This window comes from Cupressus sempervirens, chromosome 5 (assembly GCF_028749045.1).
Source record: "Cupressus sempervirens isolate cs-2001-9-10 chromosome 5, ASM2874904v1, whole genome shotgun sequence".
Taxonomy (NCBI): domain Eukaryota; kingdom Viridiplantae; phylum Streptophyta; class Pinopsida; order Cupressales; family Cupressaceae; genus Cupressus; species Cupressus sempervirens.
Window position 1 is genome coordinate 520,931,486 of NC_143122.1, and position 23,225 is coordinate 520,954,710.

General features: G+C 36.9%; 1 protein-coding gene across 1 annotated transcript in view; it reads left to right on the forward strand.

Moving 5' to 3' along the window:
* The first annotated feature begins 5,954 nt into the window (after positions 1-5,954).
* LOC149556992 (U-box domain-containing protein 44-like) overlaps positions 5,955-23,225 on the forward strand; it is a 110,500-nt gene continuing 93,229 nt past the window's right edge. The window contains exons 1-3 of the mRNA XM_089831637.1: positions 5,955-6,061; positions 6,356-7,917; positions 8,034-8,334. Of these exons, the coding sequence (XP_089687763.1) occupies positions 6,661-7,917; positions 8,034-8,334 (1,558 nt within the window). The 5' untranslated portion in view covers positions 5,955-6,061; positions 6,356-6,660. The remainder of the gene's footprint in view (positions 6,062-6,355; positions 7,918-8,033; positions 8,335-23,225) is intronic.

Sequence of the window (23,225 nt, forward strand, 5' to 3'; positions counted from 1 at the left end):
GAGAATTTCTAATTTCTTGTCTCATTCTATCATATCATAGCATTCTAGTTTAGATTCATATAGTGTAGCTTTCATTTTGCAATAATCTAGCTCACGTAGTAATTAGTTTGGATTGTAACACTCTCATCTTGTCTAAATCTAGTTGCATTTTACATATTCATAATAGATTAGTCTACATTTGCATTGCATCCTTGAGGAATTCCTTATGGACATTTGCATTCTTGCATCTTGTCTTTGGAACCTCCCATTGCATGGTTGACTAGCAATGAATGCAATTCTAAGGCTCATTTGAGAACCCATTTCATGTTATTTTATGCATCCTTGCACTCCATGGATAGGAAGCTCCAAGCCAACATCCAAGCATTCCAAACCCATGGAATCACTTGGATAGAAGGGTTTGGATTGTAACACCTTTGAGTGTACAGGTAACATGCTGATCTTAGTCTTCTTAAAGTTGTTATTATAACACTATAGATCCTAATATGCATATAAAACACTCACCAATGCAGAAAAAATGGAAAATATCTTGAAACTTTTCAACATCTTTTGTAATGCTATATGATCATGATTTCATTGTATTTGGTTATAGGGTACCGAGTAGCAAAATTGAATGAGAAATTGAGGTTGTAGGGTAAAGAAAACATCTCTACATCATTTGAGGGTAATTCCAGGTAAGGACTAAATATATTTATGGTTTGAATCTAGAAGGAAAGTATCGATGACAATTTCTTTTTAAGATTCCTACATAATGTTATTTTGTTACATGTTTGGTGCTGAATGAGGGATGTCAATCGATGATCTTCTCCTTCTTATTCCAATCAAATAGAATGTTATTAGGGCTGCTCTAATTATAGTAATCTGTAAAGGATAATATTGTAATATAAAAATATATGGTTGATCCCCCCTAAAAAGAGTTTGAATCCCATCTTATATCTTACAAGGATGCAAAAGGACACATCCCTCCAAGCATAGATTGGTTGGTTATAAGTGGACGTTACACACAATGTTTCAATAAGGATAAGTTCTCAACTATTTGTAAGATATAACTTCTCACATCATCTACCCTTACTAATGACACTATTCAAAACTCAACTCCTTAAACATCAAGCACTCAAACTTTGATCAGTCCATCAACTGTTGATCATATTGCAAGGTCCAACTTCTGATATCAGTCAATTTTTTTAATCACACTCTCATCATGAGACATCTTGTCCTTCCCTATGTCCACACCCTTGGGCTATTCAAACACACTATTTTCCATCCTTAATGCCCATTGACAACTACCATCACTATCAACATGTAGACAATAGAATGCAACTTTCGCTCTCTCCCAACCAACCCACATTACATCTTTTCATTTATCCAGTCCTTGGATCAAACCTTAACTCTCTTTAGGCCTAAGGATGTTAGTTGTGACATATCCTTGAACTAATATCTGATACTAAACCCCCAATGCATCTTTAACTTTGTCAAACTTATGACAGTCAACTAAACATGTGGAACACTCACCTATCAAACTATAAAATGTATTCCCCCACTCTTAAATCAATAGGGACACTTACTCCCCATAGACCAAAAATTGCCTTACCTTGGATCACCAAACAAATAGGATTCTTACACTCCTAATGTTGCCAACATGACATTCACCAATTACCTTAGATAACCAAACAAATAGGATTCTTATGATTTTCTTTTTTTACAAACTTGGACTATTATTGAAGCTTTGACGACCATTAGTCAATGTTTTGATGAGGCCCACAATCAATGACATGACAAGCTCATCGATAACCACTCCTAATCATCAAAGTTTTGGCATTTGGTAGTTATGGTCTGATGTCGCCTCCTAACAGAGATTAGGCTCCTTTTTGAAGGGGTTGTTCGTTGATATATAGACAACCCTAGATTTCATCAAAATTTAAATAGCGATAATTTTTTTTTACCATTGGTGGTCAAAAAATTGACCAACCCTCATTGAAAAAAGGTGCAAATTTACTAGTGATAGTACTATCAGGTTTATGCATGCTTGATTAGCCTCTCACTTTCTTCCTTCTACTCACTTTGACCATATTCTTAATATTTACATAACACCATCTCTTTTTCCATAACCAAACATCTTCAATTTTAACAAATAGACATGTACGAATAGTAGGATATAGGTAAAATAAGTTACCTCTTGTTTTCTCTCCAGTACCAATCAATTTTCCATCATCATCATAGATCTTTACCTTTCTGTTATGAAATTGTAGTCTGTAACGTGTATTATTCAACTGTGCAACATTAATACTTTAATCCCCAAACCCAATATACATAATCACATTTGATTTTATCATTTAGCATCAATGAACCTCTACCTTTCACTAGACATGGAGTATCATTCCCAAATTCAACAGTCCTACCATCATATTCTTCAAGTTTGTCAAACTTGTTAATATCACCAGTCATGTAATGTGAACATCTACTATCAATAATCCATGTATCATTTTTACTAATATGAGAAATAAGAGACTGTCCTTCCCCATACCTTTATGCTTTTGGATCTTCTTTAACAACAACATATGCCATTTCCTTAACCTCATTCTCATCATTAGAGTCTGACTCAAAATGCTCCTCCTCAACAATAAAGCATAAGTTCTTCCATTTGTCCTTATATTCCTTGTAATCCTTGTTCTTTTTGTATTTGTTCTCCTTCTTGTCTTTCTTGTCACTCATATTCTTGTTAGGACATCTAGTAACAATATGACCAACTTCATTGCATTTAAAACATATCAAGAGTTGCATGAAGCAATCCAATCCTTAAAGTTCCTCAAGGACTGGTTAATTAATTTGACACCCCTCTTTTCTCCTCAAGATTAGAGAATATAGAATCAAAATCACCACCAAAAATGAAATTTATGTCATGATGATCTGGGGGAAAATCTTTGATTTCTTCCCAAACCTTTAGTTTCCCACAACTGTTAATGGGGCCATAAATATTAATGAGATAAAATGATAAACAATTAGAGGTACTTCCTACCCATTCTCCTTGCCAATTGGGAATACATATATTTTATACAATCTTTACTTTTGTAGGATTCCAAAGGAAAGCAAGACCTTCAAAGGCATAGGCAACCCCAAAACCAATTAGTTTCCAAATGCTTAGTTTCCTTTCTAATCTTGTTAGATCATCTCAATTTAGCTTGGTTTCTTGTAAAAGAATGATATCAAACTCAATTTTTTTAAGACAACATTTAAGGATACACTATTTATTAGGGGCATTTGCAACCCCAAAATTTCATGTAGTAATCTTCATTATTGTTGGGGAAAACACTTCCCCTTCCCTTTGTTAAGAATGTCAATAAGTTTGGGCTGATTCTTAGCATATCTATCTTTTTTCCTTAAATTAGAGCACAATTTCCCTCCTCTCTTTTTAATAATCTTACCATGGTTAGGAGAATCTTCCCCTTGCAAAGTTGTAGCGACCCCTAAGTTATTAGAAATGCATTCATGATGTTATTAGGATTCAATATTTCATTTTCCTATTTTGAATTAGATTCTAAATAATTCATAATCGAGTTGCAAGACATTAAATTAGTAGGGGGAAGGGACTTACTGAAAAGGGCATTCTGCTCTTCAAATGCTTGATTAATGACCATCATGTTATAAACTGCCTCCAACTCCATAGGGATTTTATTTGATTTAGAATTTTCCTAGGATTTAAGAGATATGTTATCATGCCTAGAGGTACTTGCTTGGACGAGGAAAGGGCTTGCCAATCATGCCACCAAAGCAATTCCTTTTTTGAATTCTTCTTGAGTATACATGACTTCTTCAGTTAAATCACTTAATTGTCCCATTCTAGTTTCTAAAAATCTTACCTCCTTAGCTTGACCCATGCTAGGAATGACTGAATGACTATCCTCAAAAGAGCACTATTCTCAGAAGAACAAACTGGCACTAAGGACTATTTTTGAAGGTCATAGGGGGTAGAAAGATGATTTCCAAACCATGTCAATAGCTAACAATGATAAACCACAAGGAACTCTCTCATCTTGGTTGTTATTGAAAGATACTACAACTTCGTTATCATCAAGATTAATGAGAGGAAGAGGAAAATAAGATTAACATTAGAAACAATGACTGATTTGAGAGTGGGCTTGGGGGTGGGATTACTTACCTCATAGGGATGAGAGGAGATGAGAGGGGAGTTATTGTTGAAAACAAATCCTCCATTATTCATGAATTTAACATTTAAGGCTTTTGAAGTAGTTTCTTATGCTCTGGGTACCAGCTCTAAAGAGGAGAAAATAAGAAAGGGAGAGACAAAGGTGTCAAATAGAACAACTCTATTCATATCAATATAACCAAGGTAGGGTTTAGTGAGAATATCAAAGCTACAAATATATGAAGATATGGACATCCTCTAAGGTTTATAAATGAGATTTATATTAATTAAAATTTTGCATTCTCCTAAGTCAGAATCAGGTTTTCAAATCCAAGGAAAGAACCAAAACAATTACCTGTACTAGCTAAATTATCCCACACAACCAATTTAATAGGTAAATGCCCTAGACAAAACTACATAGGATGAGCCCTTGGTTTGAAGGAAAGGGGATTAGAATTCAAAAACCAATCGAAAAAATAAAAAGCATAGCAATTAAACATCAATTTACATTCTGAAAGGAAATAACTTTTAAGAGCTTCAGAGTAACATTCTAACAAAAGGAATTTCCTGTTAGATGAGATATACTTTCTTGATCCAAAAATGAAGAGCTCAACCACTCATCCATGCCAACTATATTAGGACAAGACCACATGACATACACCATTCGAAAGAAGGTGAAATGATATACATGATTGGTTGAACATTTGATGCTACATTCAAAATCTTCAGGGGAGAGAGGGTAGGGTTTGGGGAGGAACTTCCTGAAATAAAGAAGGGCATTCTTATGGAACAAGAGGTGAATCAATCTTGGACAGAGAGGAGGCATATGAAGAATCGAGAGGGGCCTTGTTATCCCTTGAAGCAAAGAGGAGGATAGAAGTAGATAACGGGATTGTTTATATTCCGACAACCCTATGCAACAAGTTTGGATTTAAAGGAGTTGAAGGAGTAGGTTTAGGGGATAAACGATTCCCTAGATACCAAGGTAAGATCCTTCTCTTGAAAACTAGTTTATTTTCCATAAGAGGATGGATATGCCTTCTACTATCCCTTCCTTGCAGGAGACCATAATTTGACATAGGGAACCAAATTTAGCTTCAAAACTTCTTTCTTTGGGATTTACTGATTACCATATCCCACTCACTAGTAAGATCATCTAGGGAGGGGCAAAACTTAGCAAGAGAAAATTTGAGGATCCTCATCCTCCATTTGTGTGAAGAGAAGGATGGAAAACAAAATGGAGAAAGACCAAAATAAAAAAAATATTGAAATTTACAATTTTTTAAACATATATTTCTAATCAAAATTTAATATTGATAACATAAAATATATGTATATACATTAACTTATATATAAAAAAAAAAAGATCAATAAAATACTTCCAACACAAAATAATGGAAAATTAATTATATATTTTAAATTATGAAATCTAAATTATTAAAATGAATTAAGTAATAAAATATGATTGAATATATTAATTATAAGAAATAAAACCAGCTTTAAAAAAATGATAAAAATGAAGTAAGAAAGTATAAAATAATGATCAATACAGAACTTCCAATAACAAAATGAAGAGCAAACTGATTATAGAATTAAATATGTTATCTAAATATATAGAAATATAATTTTTATTATTTATTATTTAATATAAAAACTTAAAATCACGATTAATAATGTAATCAGATTTCCACAATCCATGATTTATAATGCTAAATTTCTGGAATAGATTGTGTGCGTGATCGTGGAATAGATTGTGTGCGTGATCCATCATCACGATTATTGTTTATAAGGGCAAGTCAAAGAGAGGAAAAGCAGAATACGCAGAGGGAAAAAAGTCAGTCTATTGCAGAAGAAAGTAGAATGTTTCCGCTCTGGACGGGTTAGCGTTTCGGGGACCAGCCCATTCTCACGGACATGACGGTATTTCTCTGCTGCTTTTGCATATTTGATTCTGCTTCTTTATATGTCACTGTTACTCTCAGTTGTCGACACAATAATTCCTTGCATTAGGAAATGTTAGAAGAGAGAATTTGGAGAAACAAATTAGGATTTGATGGAATAAAACAGCACCGAATGAGGCCATGTTGTTCTTTGGACATGAGTACCAAAATCCACACGTAACATATTCACATAATTGAATTTTTTTTCAAAATTGAAACGGATGGGACGAACAAAGCTCACGAGGTTTCCTTTTGGTTTTGTTTTGTTAATTAGGATATACTGGCATCAAATTTGTCTGGTGGCATTATTTATGGTCTGGAGGAGAGGAACTGATTAAAATTGGCAAACGGAATTGCTTGAATAGTTATATTTGAAGGCATCTGAATGCCAAGGAGTGCCGACAAATTGTTTGAAGAAAGTTTGCACAGATGACGATGCTGAGAAGATAACACTTCACGAATTTGCGAACATTTTTGGATAAATCTGCGTAGACATTTTTACATCAATATTTTGGATCACAGTGTGATCTATTATCAGGATGAGATAGGCAGAAATTTGTAGGAAAAGAGGTGAAAGCCATGGCTTTCCAAGTGTTTCGTGGGGGAGTTGGGAACGCTTTTGGGAACGTTGTATTGGCTCCTGTGTCAGAGTTACTTTCAAGGCTTTTGGTGCAGGTGGCTGAGACGGCTTTAGCTGCGAAGGATGTCCTGATTGAGAAAGAGAGTTTTTCTGAACTTGCCAAATACTTGGAGAAGTTTAGGCCCATCTTGAAAGAGCTTAGAGATAAAAACACGAGAGACACGCCCCCAATGCGAGTTTCAGTTGAATCTTTAGAAAGAGAGCTCAAATTGGCAAAAGAACTGATAAGCACTTGTTCATCAAAAAGTAGGTTCTACTTGCTAATTAATTGTCGAAGTTTTGTCAAACAGATTCAGGATATCACGAATGAGATTGGACGATGTCTAAGCCTCATTCCGATTGCAAACCTGGATATATCCATGGATATCAAGGAGAAGACAATTGCTCTGCAAAAAGCAATGGTGAATGCTCAGTTCAAGGCAGCGGTTAGAGAAGAAGAAATTATCGATAAGATCAATTCCGGCGTGAAAGATCACCGGATTGATAGTGATTATGCAAATGAAATGCTGTTGCTGATTGCTAGAGCTGTGGGTGTTCCAGTGGATCCAGTTTCTTTAAAACAAGAGCTTGATGAATTCAAGAAAGAGAAAGAGGAGGCACAGATCCGTAAAAGTCAAGCAGAGGCCATGGAACTTCAGCAGATAATTGCATTTCTAAGCCAGGCTGATGCAGCGCAGCCTGTAAATGAGAAAAGAAGCAATAATCAGAGAGAGAAGCATAATGGGAGAAATCAAGCACTACCTCCACTGCAATCTTTCTTTTGTCCAATAACACAAGAAATAATGGAAGATCCTGTTGGACTCATTTCTGGGCAGACATTTGAACGCAGTGCAATTGACAATTGGTTTTCATCAGGAAATAGAATATGTCCAGTGACAAAGACACATATTTCAACTTTAGATTTGAAGCCTAATATATCTCTTCAAAACTCTATTCGTGAATGGAAAGACAGAAATACACTATTCGATATAGCTGCAATTAGTACGAAGCTTCGGAGTGGTTCTGATGATGAAATCGCAACTGCATTATTAGACCTGTATAACTTAAGTGGGGAAAAACCTGTCCACCGAGACTGGATAAGTGCTGAAGGTCTTGTTCCTGTTCTTGCACAGCTGTTGAATTCTGACAAGCGTGACATCAGGAAGCGGACATATGCAACAATGCGGAGCATTGCAATAAATAACAATGAAAACAAGGTATTATTCCCTACAAAAATATGGATTGGTTTTGTCAATTTCTAAATTTCTTGATTCTTATCTAAAATGCATCCTTGATTTCACTCCAATCTGTAAGTTTGGCTGTTGTTGTGTAGGAGAAAATAGCGGATGCAGGGGCAGTGACTTGTGCAGTACGCTCATTAGCACGAGATATTGAGGAAGGAAAGCAAGCAGTGGCGCTGTTGTTAGAGTTATCTAGAAGTTCAAAAATATGTCAGCAGATTGGGAGAGTTCAAGGCTGCATTCTGCTACTAGTCACCATGCTTAATAGTGAAGATCCTTGTGCTGCTCAGGATGCTGGGGAGTTGCTGAACATCTTATCAAATGATAATCAGAATGTAGTCCAAATGGCAGAAGCTAATTATTTCAAGCCACTTCTACAATGCTTGTCCGAAGGTAATCTCTGTTCTTTGTAGACAAGTCTTAACAAAACCTTGAAGAAAGTTCCAGCTGTCTATATTATTATTCAACTATTTAAAATTGTACAGACTAACTTGCAGGAACTGTCAGTTGTGGGTTATGTTTCTGTGGTTTAGGAATGATGCTTGAAAGGGAATCATCCTGAAAGCCTCTACAGTGCCCAAAATTGGACATCATAGTTCTTGGAGTCACCTTTGTGAACATCCTGGTGTTTCCAGGGCATTTTAGCCATGGGCAACTTCTCTCTCTCTCTCTCTCTCTCTCTCTATATATATATATATATATATAGCAAATAAAAATTAACTGAACTATCTCACAGAAAGAACTATCAAATCAAAGGCAAAAAAACTAATTCTTGAAAACACAAAAGTAGCTTCAAATTGTGACCTGCTCCAAGCCAAAGGGACTTTCTACATAGGAGGGGCGGAGTAGTGGGAGTGTAGTTGCCAGTAGTTTATTTAGTTGTAATGATCCTAAGGTCGGTTATTATGCTTATGGAGGAGAGGCATATCTTGAGACGACTTCTAGTTTCTAACTATTGAGAACTGATTCAAGATTATGACTTATTTTTGAACCTATGGTTATATTACTGATGCAGAGAATAAAACGACTTCCCTTCCTCTGCAACTTTAAACCCACAAAACCCACAGCCATACACAAAGGAACCTAAAGAGATACATTCAAACATTCATAGGTTTTATTTAAATCCAATAAGAAAACAATTACATTCAAAGTCTGCATCCATCAAAATGATTTTGGCATTCATAGCCTAACATTCATTTCATAACAAAAAAAAAACTCCTAGTTCACTCCGTGCTTTCTTCTCCCCCTTCTGTCCATTGAACCCTCTTAGATTAAGCCCACACCTCTGTGCAGCCACATGATTTCCTTCCGTCCTCTTTGGTTGCTGCCCATTTTCCCTAGTTAGGCTAATTCCCTTATGCTATACATCTGAATTTCTAAGACTCTGATTACCTTGACTGCAAACCACACCCCAGCAGCCATACATCCACAAGTCTTCCTGCATTCCACTTTTCCATTCACATTTTATACCTCTAGTTTATTCTTCCACTCGTATCATATGTAACCACCTCATCTCCTCTCGTTTATCCCGTCAAATTACCATTGAATTTGCCTTTTGACCAAACAAGTGCCAAGCTGAATTGAATTTTGACTTTAATTTGATTCTTTGCCTAAACTAAACCTGTCATTTCAATTTACCCATTCCAAGTATGTCTTCCTGAATTGTTATCAGTAGATTCTTAACATTATAAAAATAAAAAAAACTTCATTGATGTTCACCATGAGGATATCCATGTACCCATAGTTGGAAAACTCGCCAAAGGCAAAAACTCGCCAAGCCTCCCAAAAGTTTAATCGGGAAAAACTCGGTCATTTTAAAAAAAAACTCGGGAACCTAAAAAACTGCTGAAATTTAATAAAAAATACATTTATTTTGCAAAATTTAATGAGCAGATGCATCTAATAATTTAATTAAAAACAATACAAAAGAAACAAACAGAGTTTAGATATATATAAATGCATAGTGTGTACAAAATTGCATTCTCATGCGGAATGCTCATGGTAGGAAGCAAAATAGTAAATAGTTTCAATCTGTCAAACTAGAAGTAAATACTAAAAGTCTAAATACATCAATACAATGTCAATGACTCAATCACATCTTCCTCTTTCCACTTGCACTAGTAGGAAAGCAAGGGGGTCTAGTCCTAGAAGAAGTGCCCCGCACTGGGATAGGGCGTGAGCTGTGTGACTATGAACTCTGTGGCTGTGCCCCCTCGCTCGACGTCCCTACTGACTGGCTCGGCGTCCTAGAAGAGGATGCATCTCCTCCTAATGGTAATGCCTGATCCTCGCCTGAATCATCATCGTCCTCATCCTCGTCCTCATCCTCAATGTCATCCATAGTGAACTGAAAATCAGTGTCAGCCTCCCCCTCCATTGCTTGCCTCTCCAAATCAACGATCTCATCTAGTGCAAACAATGGACTTGGCTCCTGTGCTGTCCAATCAGAATAAGGATCTATCTCATCTAGATCAAGTGGACCAGGTAGTTCTAAGAGCCGTGCCTGTTTTATGCGCAACTTAAGATTATAGTGCACATAAACAAGGTCATTAAGCCATTTTTGAGTCATTCTGTTTCTTTTCTTTGTGTGGATGGACTCAAATAAGCTCCAATTGCACTTACAATGGGATGAGCTACAAGGTTGGGATAGGACTCTGAGAGCAAATTTTCTTAAATTGGGGGTATTGCCACCCTAACTTGCCCACCAAGCATTTGCAAAACAAAATAAAAAAAGTTATAAAGCAATAAAAAAAATAATCAAAAGCACAACTTATCAATTAGCAAAAGTTTTAAAATTTGACGCTTTACCTGGTGTTTGAGTAGATCTTGCTCTCTTTGCTAGCATAGAAGAGAACAAAGGACCCCTTGATTCCACATAGATTTGTTGTTCGGTCACAATAAGGTCTCTCTCCTCTTCACTTGATATCATTCTCTCAATGCATTTAGAGAGGCCTTCCATGACCTCTCCATTAGGATCTGAGTAGGAATCGTCAGCCCTAAAACAAATAGAAAATGATATCAAGTCTTACTACACAACCTTAAAAAGTAAAGTAAAATAAAGTCTTAGTAAAATCTCAACTTTAAGGACAATCAATTATCATAGTACCTAAATTTGGGATTGAGGAAGTAGCCTGCTGCATGAATAGGTTGGTGGAGCATATTGTTCCACCTCCTATCAATTATTTTCCAAATGGGGTCAAATCTGAGACTGTCCCCATGATAGTAACTTCTAACAGCCTCTTTCGCCCTATCCATGACCTCATAAAGACCTCCCATTAGGGATTGCTACCCATCACATATGCGCAAGACTAGAACCAGGGGTAGAGACATCTACATTTGAAATTTGAAAAATACAAATTAGTTAATAACATAGTAAGTTATAAATTGATAATGAAACTTGAATAAACTAAAAATATAATGTTTTGATTTTTGAAGTTACCTCCACAATCTCCTTAGCCTGCAAAAAAGCTATCATCAAAGACTATCCTTGCCATAGCCTCTCCTTCGGGCTTCTTTGAGTAAGGTGAAGCAACCCAATCAGCACACACAAACATTTGCTTCAAAGCCAATATGTGGTCAAGAATACTTTGCAATGTCAAGAAGATTATTGCAAACCTTGTAATAGCAAGTCTCATCAAATCTTTGCCTTTAGTGGCTTTTCTCATCAAACTGAGAACCTATGGGTGATTATAGATATATTTCGTGACTCACCTAACATCTTCCACGACTGGACTCACCCAATCAAGTTTTCCTATGTCCTCCAAAAGAAGGTCAAGGACATGTGCTGCACAAGGTGACCAAAAAAGTGTGGGATGCCTCTCTTGGAGGATTCTACCTAAAAGATTAGCAAAAAATCAATAATCAGTAACAAACTTTCCATATTTAGTATTTACAAATTACATCAAATATAAATTGAATAATACCATAGCATTACATTCATGATTCATATTGATTCGAATATAAAAAATTAAATTTACCTGCTGCTGCATTATCCATGATTATTTGCACCACATTCTCTATTCCCACCTCCATGACAACATTATCCAAGATTAAAGCCAATGTGACTGCATTTTTCACTTTGTTGGAGGCATCGATAGATTTCCAAAACACCACATCATTTTTGCAAGCAACCAAGAAATTAATAATGGTTCTACTTCTTCCATCTGTCCACCCATCAGATAAAATGGTGCAGCCATACTTCTTCCACTCTTTCTTTTGGTCTTCTATCAATAATGTTGCCCTACCAACCGCTTTGTCAAGCAACCTACAAAATTTAGGTGTAATATTAAATAAAGTGTAAGTGTTAGTAAAAAATAGGAAATAAGTTATAACAATTAAGATTTAAAATATAACAATGAACTAAAGTGAATCATAATTATTTACAATTACTAAAATTTAAATAGTAAAATACTAACCTTCCACTCATATCCTTGTGATTAGGTGGCTTGTACCCTTTACTTGATATTGTTATTGCATTCACCATATTGACCCAATAGGGACTATTAGCGGCATTCATTGAGATATTGTTGAAAAACCAAAAATCAAATGCTGCAATATCAGTTTGCTCATGCACCTCTTTAAACCATGCAGTGCCCTCTAATGATGGCTGTGCTCCAGGTGTGTTCCTGGGCACAAAATAACCCCCTATCCCTGATGGGGATCCGGATGGTGATGAAGAAGTAGGAGATGTAGAAGAAGTAGAACTGGTAAAAGATAAATTTTGTTTGCGGATCCGTGGGCCACAAAGAGATCTTAGTATGTTCTCAAGTGCTTCTTCTTCCTCTTGCATATCAAAAGGAGCTCCTTCAGATTCAGCTATGGCTGCTCTCATAGCTAATTTTGCCCTCCCCCTATTCAATTTTTTCTCTTTAGCAACTGCAAGTAGGGCATTGATGAATCTTTTTTCTTCATCAGTTACTTTGAGACAAGGATTTGAATCATGTTTCTTTATGCCTGCAAGGTGGTATTTGAGGCGGTTTATGCCTCCAGAAATAATTCTCTCACATGGAATGCATATCACTTTCCTAACATCATTTGGAGCTTCATAGGCAAACTGCCATGTCTTATCTGTTGCATTTTTAGGCCGAGTGCCTATATATCCAGATGGGCATGGTGTTTGTGGCCACTCTTCTTGCGGATTTGTCATTTTTTTTAATGCTTGACTGCTGCCCTACACATAAATTTATAGAAAAATGAATAAACAAAGTTAGAACTTAGAGTTAGAACTTAGAAGCTAGAAGTTTAGAACAACTAGGGTTTCAAGTTCAACTTTCAAATGATTTGAAATCATTTACAAAAAACAACAAAAACAATATAAACTTTGCTTAAAAGTTAAAACTATAAAAAGTTTTCAAACAATGATAGGATGAACATACCTGGAAAGAAATTTCTCTTCTAAATCTCGTTAGAATCCTCCAAAATCCACTCCAATCTGCCTTGAATCACTTGCAATCAGCTAAAACCTTCTTTGCTCCACACAAATGAAACAAACAATGCAAAAAACAATGCATTTTGACCTATTTAGGCGTCATTGGCCGCGGGTTCTCAGAACCGTGAATTTTTAAAAAACACTCGTTGAGTTTTTGGCCAAGCGAGTTTTTGGCCCATTTACTTGCTGTCCCAGAATACCCGGCGAGTGTTTAAAACTCGCCGAGTAACCGGTGAGTCTTCCATCTATGCATGTACCTACAGGGATGCTGACAAAGTTGTGGAATTTGGCATTGCATCTGTTATTATGTCCATACCCTATTTTGATGCTCCCCATTTTTGCAGGGCAAGCAGGATGCTCCTGCATCAATTACTTTTGAAAGTTTTAGACTTCTGTCTCTACATTTTAAATTCTTATGAATCCCATGTTATTTGTGTTTTTTAATCTTCTCATCCACAAGAAATGGAAATAATATTTAATCCTGAAAATCAGGGATTCCTAATTCTGTTTCTTATTATCCTAGGTTGAAGCTATTGCATAAGCAAGTCTACTCATAGCAATTCGTACTATAATGCTGGAATTTGTTCTCTTAACTTTACAGACCAATTTTTTTATTTAATATACTATTGTTATATAAGCATTTTTCACGTATAAGCTGATCCTTTTCTAATTCAACTTCTAAGCTTGCCATTTGACCAAACTGATTGCACCCTTGTCATGGACGATTAATGGTTGTAAATTCAGTCCATGATTTGGAATTTTCAATTGATGTGAAGCCTCACATGGTCATTGACATTCAAACAACTTAATTTTCTTCACCTGTTGTACCTTTTCCTTGTGCTCCACCAACTAGGTTTATACACTCTGTGGAGATCATAAGAGTCAGAATCCTCCTCCTTTAATCTTTAGATTTTAGTGATGACTAAAAGAAGATTGCTTGATAATTTGTTTCAACTAGATTTTTGTATGAAAGAGTTATGTTGGGAGTTTGTATGAACATATGATGAATGTTTATGTTTTTTCAGCTAAGTTGCCTCTTTGGGTATGGTTCCAAGTTCGAAATTAAAAAATCGGATTGCAAGTTCGTCAAAATTTTGGAAAGGGGTTTGGGTTTGTTAGTACAAAAACATGTAAAATTATATATATATACATTTTTATGAAGCATGAGTTAAAATTAGAATGTAGCATAGTAGCATAAACACATTTAAATAACAAAAACTTTAAAACACTATAAACAATTAAACCTGTAATCATAGTGATCATAACATCATATGGTAACATAGTAGTCATCAAAATCATCAATTGTAAGCCGAGCAGTGGAAGCATCCAAGTCTGCAATCTCTGCACCTACATCCCACTTCTTTGTCTCCCCTTCATTGTTTTCTTGACCCATGTGCGAAAGAAGGCGCAAGTTGCTATGCACAAATACCAGGTTCTCTACTTTTATTGATTGCAACCTATTGCGTTTCACTGAGTGGATAAAAGAATAGGTGCTCAAATTTCTTTCTGATGTAGAAGAACTAGTAACCTATGAAGATAACATAGGGTAAACAATTAAAAAGAATTAATTCAATCTTATAAAAAATTTAAAATCACTTTCTAGTCATGATTCTTTTGAAGATAAAGTGAGCAAATTTTTAAAAAATAAAACTCGTGATATAAATTTGATTGCAAGGGTCTGCAATGTTTGGAATTTTTGGCCACAAAGGTACCACCAACCATGAGCATCCTTCTTGAATCGATGACGAAGAGCATCGTTACTTAACCTCTAGCATTGACAAACTATATGAACTCATCCATGATTACATCTCTCATATCATCATCAGGAAATATTCTTCTAAATACTGCCTGGTACGCGTCAGACACTTCCATATCTCCATATGGTGGAAACCTTCCTGGTAGACTACAATATTGTGAGCTATAGTATTTGGGGGTCAAGGCATAGGCAAGCAAATGGAATGGAGTGGTCATTTTGTTCCATTTGTCAAAAATAATTTTTTGCACTTGTTTGAAAAAGATCTCTTGTGGATCTTGCTCCTTCTCATTTATAATTGGCTTGGTCTTCTCAAGCATTGAGTCTATGCCATCATAGATCTCTCCAAAGCAAGGCCTATCCATGTCAGTGTACCTAAACATGCTCATAATGGGCTCGGTGAGCTTAAGGACATATTCCACATGTTCCCACCATGACTCAGCCAATATCCTCTCCTTTATTTTGTTTGCCCTTTTAGTAATTCTTTTGCTTCCATACACCCCAATTGTGGCTGATTACCATACCTTGAAGTGCATCTTTTACTTGCACAAGTCGTCTTAAGACGATTATATGTGATGCAAAACGGGTCTCAGCAACCTATGACATAAATTAGAGCAAAAAACAACTATTAGATACATATTTTAGAAAAGTATATATATGCACAAGTAAAATATGAAAAATCATAAATTGTCAAATATTACAAATTAAATTACTAACTTGAGTTCAAGTTCATTTACTTTCAATAGGTCCAATTTTGAGTGGTTTTTGAAAAGAGATTGAGTCATGTGGTGGTTTGTGACAAACAATTAGATGTCCTCAGCCTCTTCATACATTGTTTTGATCCACTCAATTTGGTTCTCAATCTTTCGTAGCATAAGATTGAGTGAATGGATTGCACAAGGTGTCCAAAAGATATGTTGATATCACAATTCAACCAACAAACCAGCTGCTCTACAATTCTTTGCGTTGTCCCTTATGACTTGGACAATGTTTCTTGCACCCACTTGTTCAATGGCCTCAATTAGGATATTAACAATAAATGACCCATCTTTTACTTTTCCCTCACAATCCACTGCTTTCAAAAACTTTGCTCCTTTAGGATACCCCACAAGGACATTGATAAAGGGACGGTTCTTGGAATCCTTTCCCCCATCTGAAACAATTGTCACCCCTATCTCAATGCATGAGTCCCTTATGGGCTTCAATTGATCTTCAATCCGTTGGACCTCTTGATGTAACAAGGTGGTGCGCACTTTCTCATAGCCGAGGTTGCAATACCCTCTTGAAGCTTCATTGGTACCCCTCAACATGTCCTTCCAAAATGGAGAGCAGACAACATTAAAGGACAACCCATTTGCATACTAGCATCTTCCCACCTTAATGTCGACAATTTCCCGGCTCTTATTTTGAAAAGCAGTTTCTAGTGGACCCTTTCTTTTGTGTATAAGGGGGACAGATTTACTATCAGTGTCCGTTGCGGTACTAAAGAAGGGGTGGTCTTGTTCTATAAAATCTGGGGGGGCTGCATTCCCTTTTCTCTTTTACTTTTATTATTATTGCTATTGAGTTCTGTTGCCCTATGTCCTTCTCTCTTTTTTGCTACCTCATGCTCTTCAATATATTTTAACAAAGTTTCATTTGGTATAGGGGCACCTTTTTTGCCAGGTCATTTCTTGACTTCTCTTCCAGTGTGACCACATAAATGACCTACCATACGATAATAAGAAGTATTTCTTTCTGCACCACAACCCCAACATCTCCAACAGAATGCACCACCTCCTGAAATGGGTTTTATAATGTCCACATACTTCCATAGAGGAGAATCAGAGTTGGGTTCCATTCTTTGTTTGGTATTGCCTATTGATGAAGGGGTAGATGTCATTCCTTTCCCTATGGCAAGAAACTAGATACATGTTTATAATTTATAAGCAAGAAAATGACAAATTTTGGAAAAATGGAAAAGAACATATGAAGATTGAAAGAGAAATGGAAAAATGAAAAAACTAGAACAAAAACAATAGCAAATGGAATAAAATCTTACCTTTTCCAGCCATTGCAAGCTTGCAAATTTGTATGAATGATGCACAAACACTTCAAGAACACCAACAAATCAATCTTCAAACTCCTTCTTGCACAACTAGATGCTTGCTCAAAAATTTATGTGCTCTTCCTTAAGACAAAATAACCTGTTTGGAAACATAAAATGACAATGAGAGGCCACAAAGAGCAATTCATAACAACTTTTAGGGTTGTGGATGTCAAAAAACATTTAATTTTTACCCAAAAAACACTTTTCCAGCCATTCACGGGGCTCATTTGCTGCAGGTTTGAAATTTTGGAGTTGATTCGCCTGGGTTCAATCCTAGTTTGAACCCGCAATGCCAAAACAACTGCGAACTGGTTCAAACTTTTTTGGGTGCAGAAGGGGGGGTGGAGGTACCCGTGCAACTTAGGTTTTTTGTCTTTATGATTTTTTGAATCCCTTGGTTATGTGCTGGTCTTGAGAAAGTAAATCTAACATCTCAAAAGATTTACAATTTTTCTACTGCTCTGTTGTAATATGTTTAACTTTCAAACCTTTGGTTGATGCTTATCTTTACTATGTGCTAGATATAGTGCCCTGCCAAGGAATCCAATGCTAGCAGAGATGGATTAACATTTTCTTGATCAATTGCATATGAACATATCATAATGAATGACATTTACACATAGCAAGTTGATAAATGATAGAACAATGTGCATTGACCATAACCAAGTGACTAACGAGCACTTCCAAGGGTTCCACAACATCTGACATAAGATTCATTATAAACACCAATCCCAATTATTCCTTATGGCCAGATGCCGATAACCATTTAAACAAACTATAAACGAGGCCAATTAGCTAGCTAAACACCCAATATGCAAGCACAAATTATTCTACATCTGCAAACTAGTCAACAAATCTATTTTTTTTTACATAGCTAGGTGGAGACATTGCAGGATAGGCACAAGAGCTAAGGGGAAAATTCCTAGGTGTAGATGCTAGTCTGCAGATGCAATCGCCAATATGTATTTTGTTTTGGCCTAGTGATTGATATGTCTTAGTCCAATGGGTTGGATGTGCCGATCAATAGGCAGAGATGTTGATTAGCGTAGACGTTGAATGACAGTCTTTGGTGCTGATTCATGAATCTAGCCCAAATACTAAGGGAAATTTACATGATGTTTAACCAAATTTAAAACATAATATTATTATCATCTAATGGAATGGACACTAAATTGCATCATCTTGAGACCCTATTCACTTGAGTTCAATGGAATAGCCATGATTACAATATCTATTAATTATAGGAACCACACGTGCAATACAAAGATCATGAATACACAATGAAATGGTATAAGGTGAAAATGATATAAACTCTACGACCGCTCGAATCTTGTATGCTCAATGGTAGTTGGCCATGCCATCTGACCATGTCATACCCTTAGGCTCACTCCATTGTGCTCACAAAGATAATCATATGTCCCATACAGTCACTCAACCACAATGCAAAGGGATTACAATCCCTTAAGCCATAAGTATGTAATATGGTCACATGAACACATCAATATAGTAGTCAACAATGACATATGGAAGGGATTGATCACATACACAATTGCCATTGGTTCTTGCTGTGATGTAATTGCACATTGCCCCATTGTAAATAGGGACCCCCAATATTTGTTTTTAGGGTCGTGTTTGGGTCTTAGTTTTAGTCTTTGGTCTCTTGCCTCTGCGCATTTTTGATGTCGGTTTTGTACCACTACATAACATATAGTAATTGAACATTTGATATGGGATATCAAACACTCAATTCCTCTCATGAAAAGTTAATACTCATGAAGACATGAGAATAATTCCAATGTTCCTTACTGTTGAAATATTCAAATAGGAATAATGCTTCTGAGAGAGGAGGGGTGAATCAGAAGTACTGTACCTTTACCATTAAAACTTTTAACTGAAAGTAGATTGCATGCATATAAACACATCAAACAATTATGAGAAAAACATATGCATCACCACATAACACTTGAGATTTTGGTAACCCAGAAACCCTCTAGGAATAAGAAGGTAAAATTAGGGTGGGGATGATACCCACAAAAATTACTGCAGCAATAATGTTTAACCACTTTTGATGGTCTGCCCTGTTAAAGGCTTTACACTGTATCAATAGTGACCTGATTAAAAGATTTCAAACACCTTACATGAAGTGTTACCTTGTTAAAGGATTTAATCACCTATTTATAGGATCTACAAAATAGCTGCTAAGCTAACCTATCACCATAGGGTTTTCTTTCTAATACAATTGCTGGAGAGTATTAGGTATAATAAACTTGATAGCCTACAATCCTTCGATTGCTGAATACAGGCACTTGATCTGCTTTCTCTAATTTTGATCCTCTGTGATCTGATACTCTTTACTCTGAAAATTAGTTTTCCTTACACACCCTCGTCCATCCACACACATACAATGGGATTTAGTCTTCCTTATAAAGACACTCGAAGACTTAGGGTTAGGTATGGATCTACGATCCATATTGAATCTCTATTTTCCGCTCATTCCTTGCACATTTACTATTGGTTGCATGCCTTCTCCATTTTTCTTAGTGGCTGTATGTAGATTGCATAGGAAAAACAAAAGATTCGTTCTTATCTTTTTAATCCTTCGAGATTCGTCATATGTCGGCCATGAAAACGGTTTACATCTTCATTTGTAAAGTTACAAACTCATATGTGCATTCTGTGTTGCTCGGCACTTACTGATTCCAGATGCTCGGCACATATAACAAACTGGCTTACTTGGCTCCTATTGTATTTTTGTATTGCTCGGCATCATCTATGACTCGACACTCAAATGTCACTCGGCACTTATATCATGCTTGACACCTAAAGTCATTTGACACTTGAACTTCACTCGGCACCTGATCTTCACTCGGCACCTAAAGGCTGCTCGGCACCTGAAGATCGCTTGGCACCTGAAGGCTTTCCTGACTCGGTTCATGTTGTGGCTCGGCATACATGGTGTACTCGGCTCCAATATAGAAAGTGGTTAAGTGTGTTGGCACTCAAGTGTCAAAAACTATTTTGAGGCTAACACTTACACCTGTGGATACTAACTCAACTATAGATGTGATTTGTTGATAATCACGTAGGTGGCCTTACGTTGTTCATTCGAGGATAAATTGGACTTTGGGATGATGGTGATTGTGATTTGGTGCGAATGCTAAATGATGTTGATTGTGGTGATGGTGGGGGTGTCCTCCAAATACTAAACTACTCACTGCTCTACTCCTACTATGAATGGAAAGATTAGCAAATGGACAGAGATCGAATCTAATGAAAGCTAACCAGCGGCTCTACCTCCATAGATGCAATGATTCAAGGGAAAAGAACTATTTTACCACATAAGGCTTCCCAACAAGCCGCTAGGATGCTAGTGGCCTAGTCATAGATCCTTATCAAACGTCCACTATCCATCTGCTTTTCTCTGTACTGAACAACTTGAAATGAAATCTATTTTAACAACTTCAAAGAAAATCTTATTCCAACTATTGGAAGTAGAAACCATGCAACAACACCAAAAGTTCTTAATCACCATGCAAGTCACAACAATGAGAAAGAAAAACAATTTCGGCATTATCTTAGCAACAATTTTCTCCGACCCTTTACAAATGAGAGCAAATGGCCTTATATAGATGCCCAAATTACAACTGTCAGGAGATATAAAGAGGCAAAACCAATGATCTAGATTGGATCCTAGAAACCCTAATTGGGGTTGCCACCCCATCGGCCAATGAGAAGATGCCACCTCATCAATGAACCAATGAAAAAAAAGGAAAAGTGGCAACCAATGAGAAGGCACTAAAATGGTAGCCAATTAGAATCAGACACATCCTACCCAAAAAAAGGGAGAATTTGCCACTTGGGTTTACATCAAACAATCTTCTAATATAGTTCTACCCTTTTCTTTCATCTTTTTAGCCAAAGTGATGAACTTGGCTAGCTTGTCGTTGACTGCCTTCATGGGAGGGCAAGGTGTATGTTTCATCTTGAGCTCAGCTGAATTCATCATGTTGCTTGCTGCTTGCACTGTTTTCTCGTGATCCTTCTCATATTCTTTCGCATATCCGATAAAGGCATTGAGGGAGGCAAGGGTGCCCAAATGTGTCTTCTTGATGGCAATCTTCCCCAACTCATCCAATCTCGATCCAAATTCTGTCTCATTGATGTTCTCCTCTTTGATATCTTCAAAATCAAGCGCAGCCCCAACATCGCTCATCATGGTTGAAATGGAAGTGTTTACGCCTGGGCTGTGCTATGCAATCTTGTTCTATACCTCTTCAAGTATTCTCAATTTGATAGTCAAGGCAACAAACCAAGACTCCACCGTTTTCAATCCTCCTTCATCTACCAACTTGGCTCTTTCCAAATATTTCTCTGGTAGCTCAATGAATGCCTGTAGCCTGGGAATAGTTAAGTCCTTGACTAGAAGGGAATCCTTCCACTCACCTTCAAATATTTTGAATTTATCTTTAATAGCCACCAATGACCTGAATGTCGAGACAAAGGAAGGCGAGAAATTTTGCCCATCTTGGATCGTATCATGGATCCAATCCTTGACTTCATGCAACTGGGCTGATATTTGTTCTATGTTGCTCCCACTGTCTTGAGGAAGGGCTGCCTGGTGCAACTGTTGGATAGGCTGGCAATCTCTCCAATACTTGTTCTCGACTTCCAACTTTATGATCCTTTCATTTGCCTTCCTCAACCTTTCTCTGATTGAAACGATACCTTCCTAGATCTAATCACATTCCATGTCATCCATGATTCTTCCCAAGTTATGCCCTACTATTTCATATTCCTGAGCTACAATCTCATCCAATGCGTTGTTACCCGTTTGTATAGCAATCTGAAACTTTCGGTGACCATCACTGTCACTCCTAATTACCTTCGCCACTGTTTTTGCAATTTGTCTCTGGTTCTCGCTATCACCCTTTTCCATTAATCCTTGGATGTCTTCAACTGTTCGGGCAGTCACTACCTCGCCTCTTGGCATAAGCATTTGCCTTAACCATAGTGGTGCGGTGCATCTTCCCAAATCTGGATTTGGTTCAATTAGCCGATCATCACCAACGGCCTCGGGCGCCTGACTTACTTCCTCAATATCAATTGGCCCATCTTCTTCTTCACTAGTAACTGCCATGTTATCTTCACATTGATTCTCTGAGAGAGGAGAGTACTCGGTGCTATCACTGCAACCACTTGATTCTGAATCAGAGCTCACCTCTACCACGACCCCTTGTCCACTTGTATTATCTTTTTAGCCTCTAGCTTCAATTATGCTTTCCCTTGATGGTGTTGCATTTTGTCTCTTTACTGGAGGTTCCTGATGCTCTCTACCCTTTTCAACCTCCAAACCCCTCTTCTTGCTCTTAACTGTTCTTTGCTACTGGCTACTTCCTTCACCTTTCGGTCCGACTGATTCCGTTGGACCTCCCTTTGGCTTCATCTTCTCACAAGTATGGTGTACCCTCTAGCTTTGTAATTTCCTTAACTTTTCATTATACCACAACTCGGTGTGCAAATCGACTATCCTTGTGACTGCCTCCAAGGAAGGATCCTGGTGATAATTCCAATCCATTGGATTCAACTCCGTTCCATCCACTGTACCATAATCTTCTCTCAGCACATTTTCATCATCTAATAGTTAATCGAGAATATCAAGGCCTCTCCATTTGATTGCCCTCATCATGTTCACTGACAATCTTGAGAAAGCTAGCTTTCTCATGTGAAAGTCATCCCATGTATTGGCCCAGAAATCTTCTATAGTAGGAACATGTTTGAATGTATTTCCATGAGATGCCTTGATAAGACCATTAGGATCAAATCCTTGCCTTGCTCTATACCATGCTAAATGATACCATTCTAATTCTTTCTCCGTAGCTTCAAAGGCGACAGGATTGGGGCAACTATCATTGCCAATTCCAAATGAGAAAGTAATGGATGTCTCACCTTTAAGTTTCATCATTCTGTCATAATGCTTAAGTTGCCTAGCCAACTCCATCAAAACTACCTTGTTG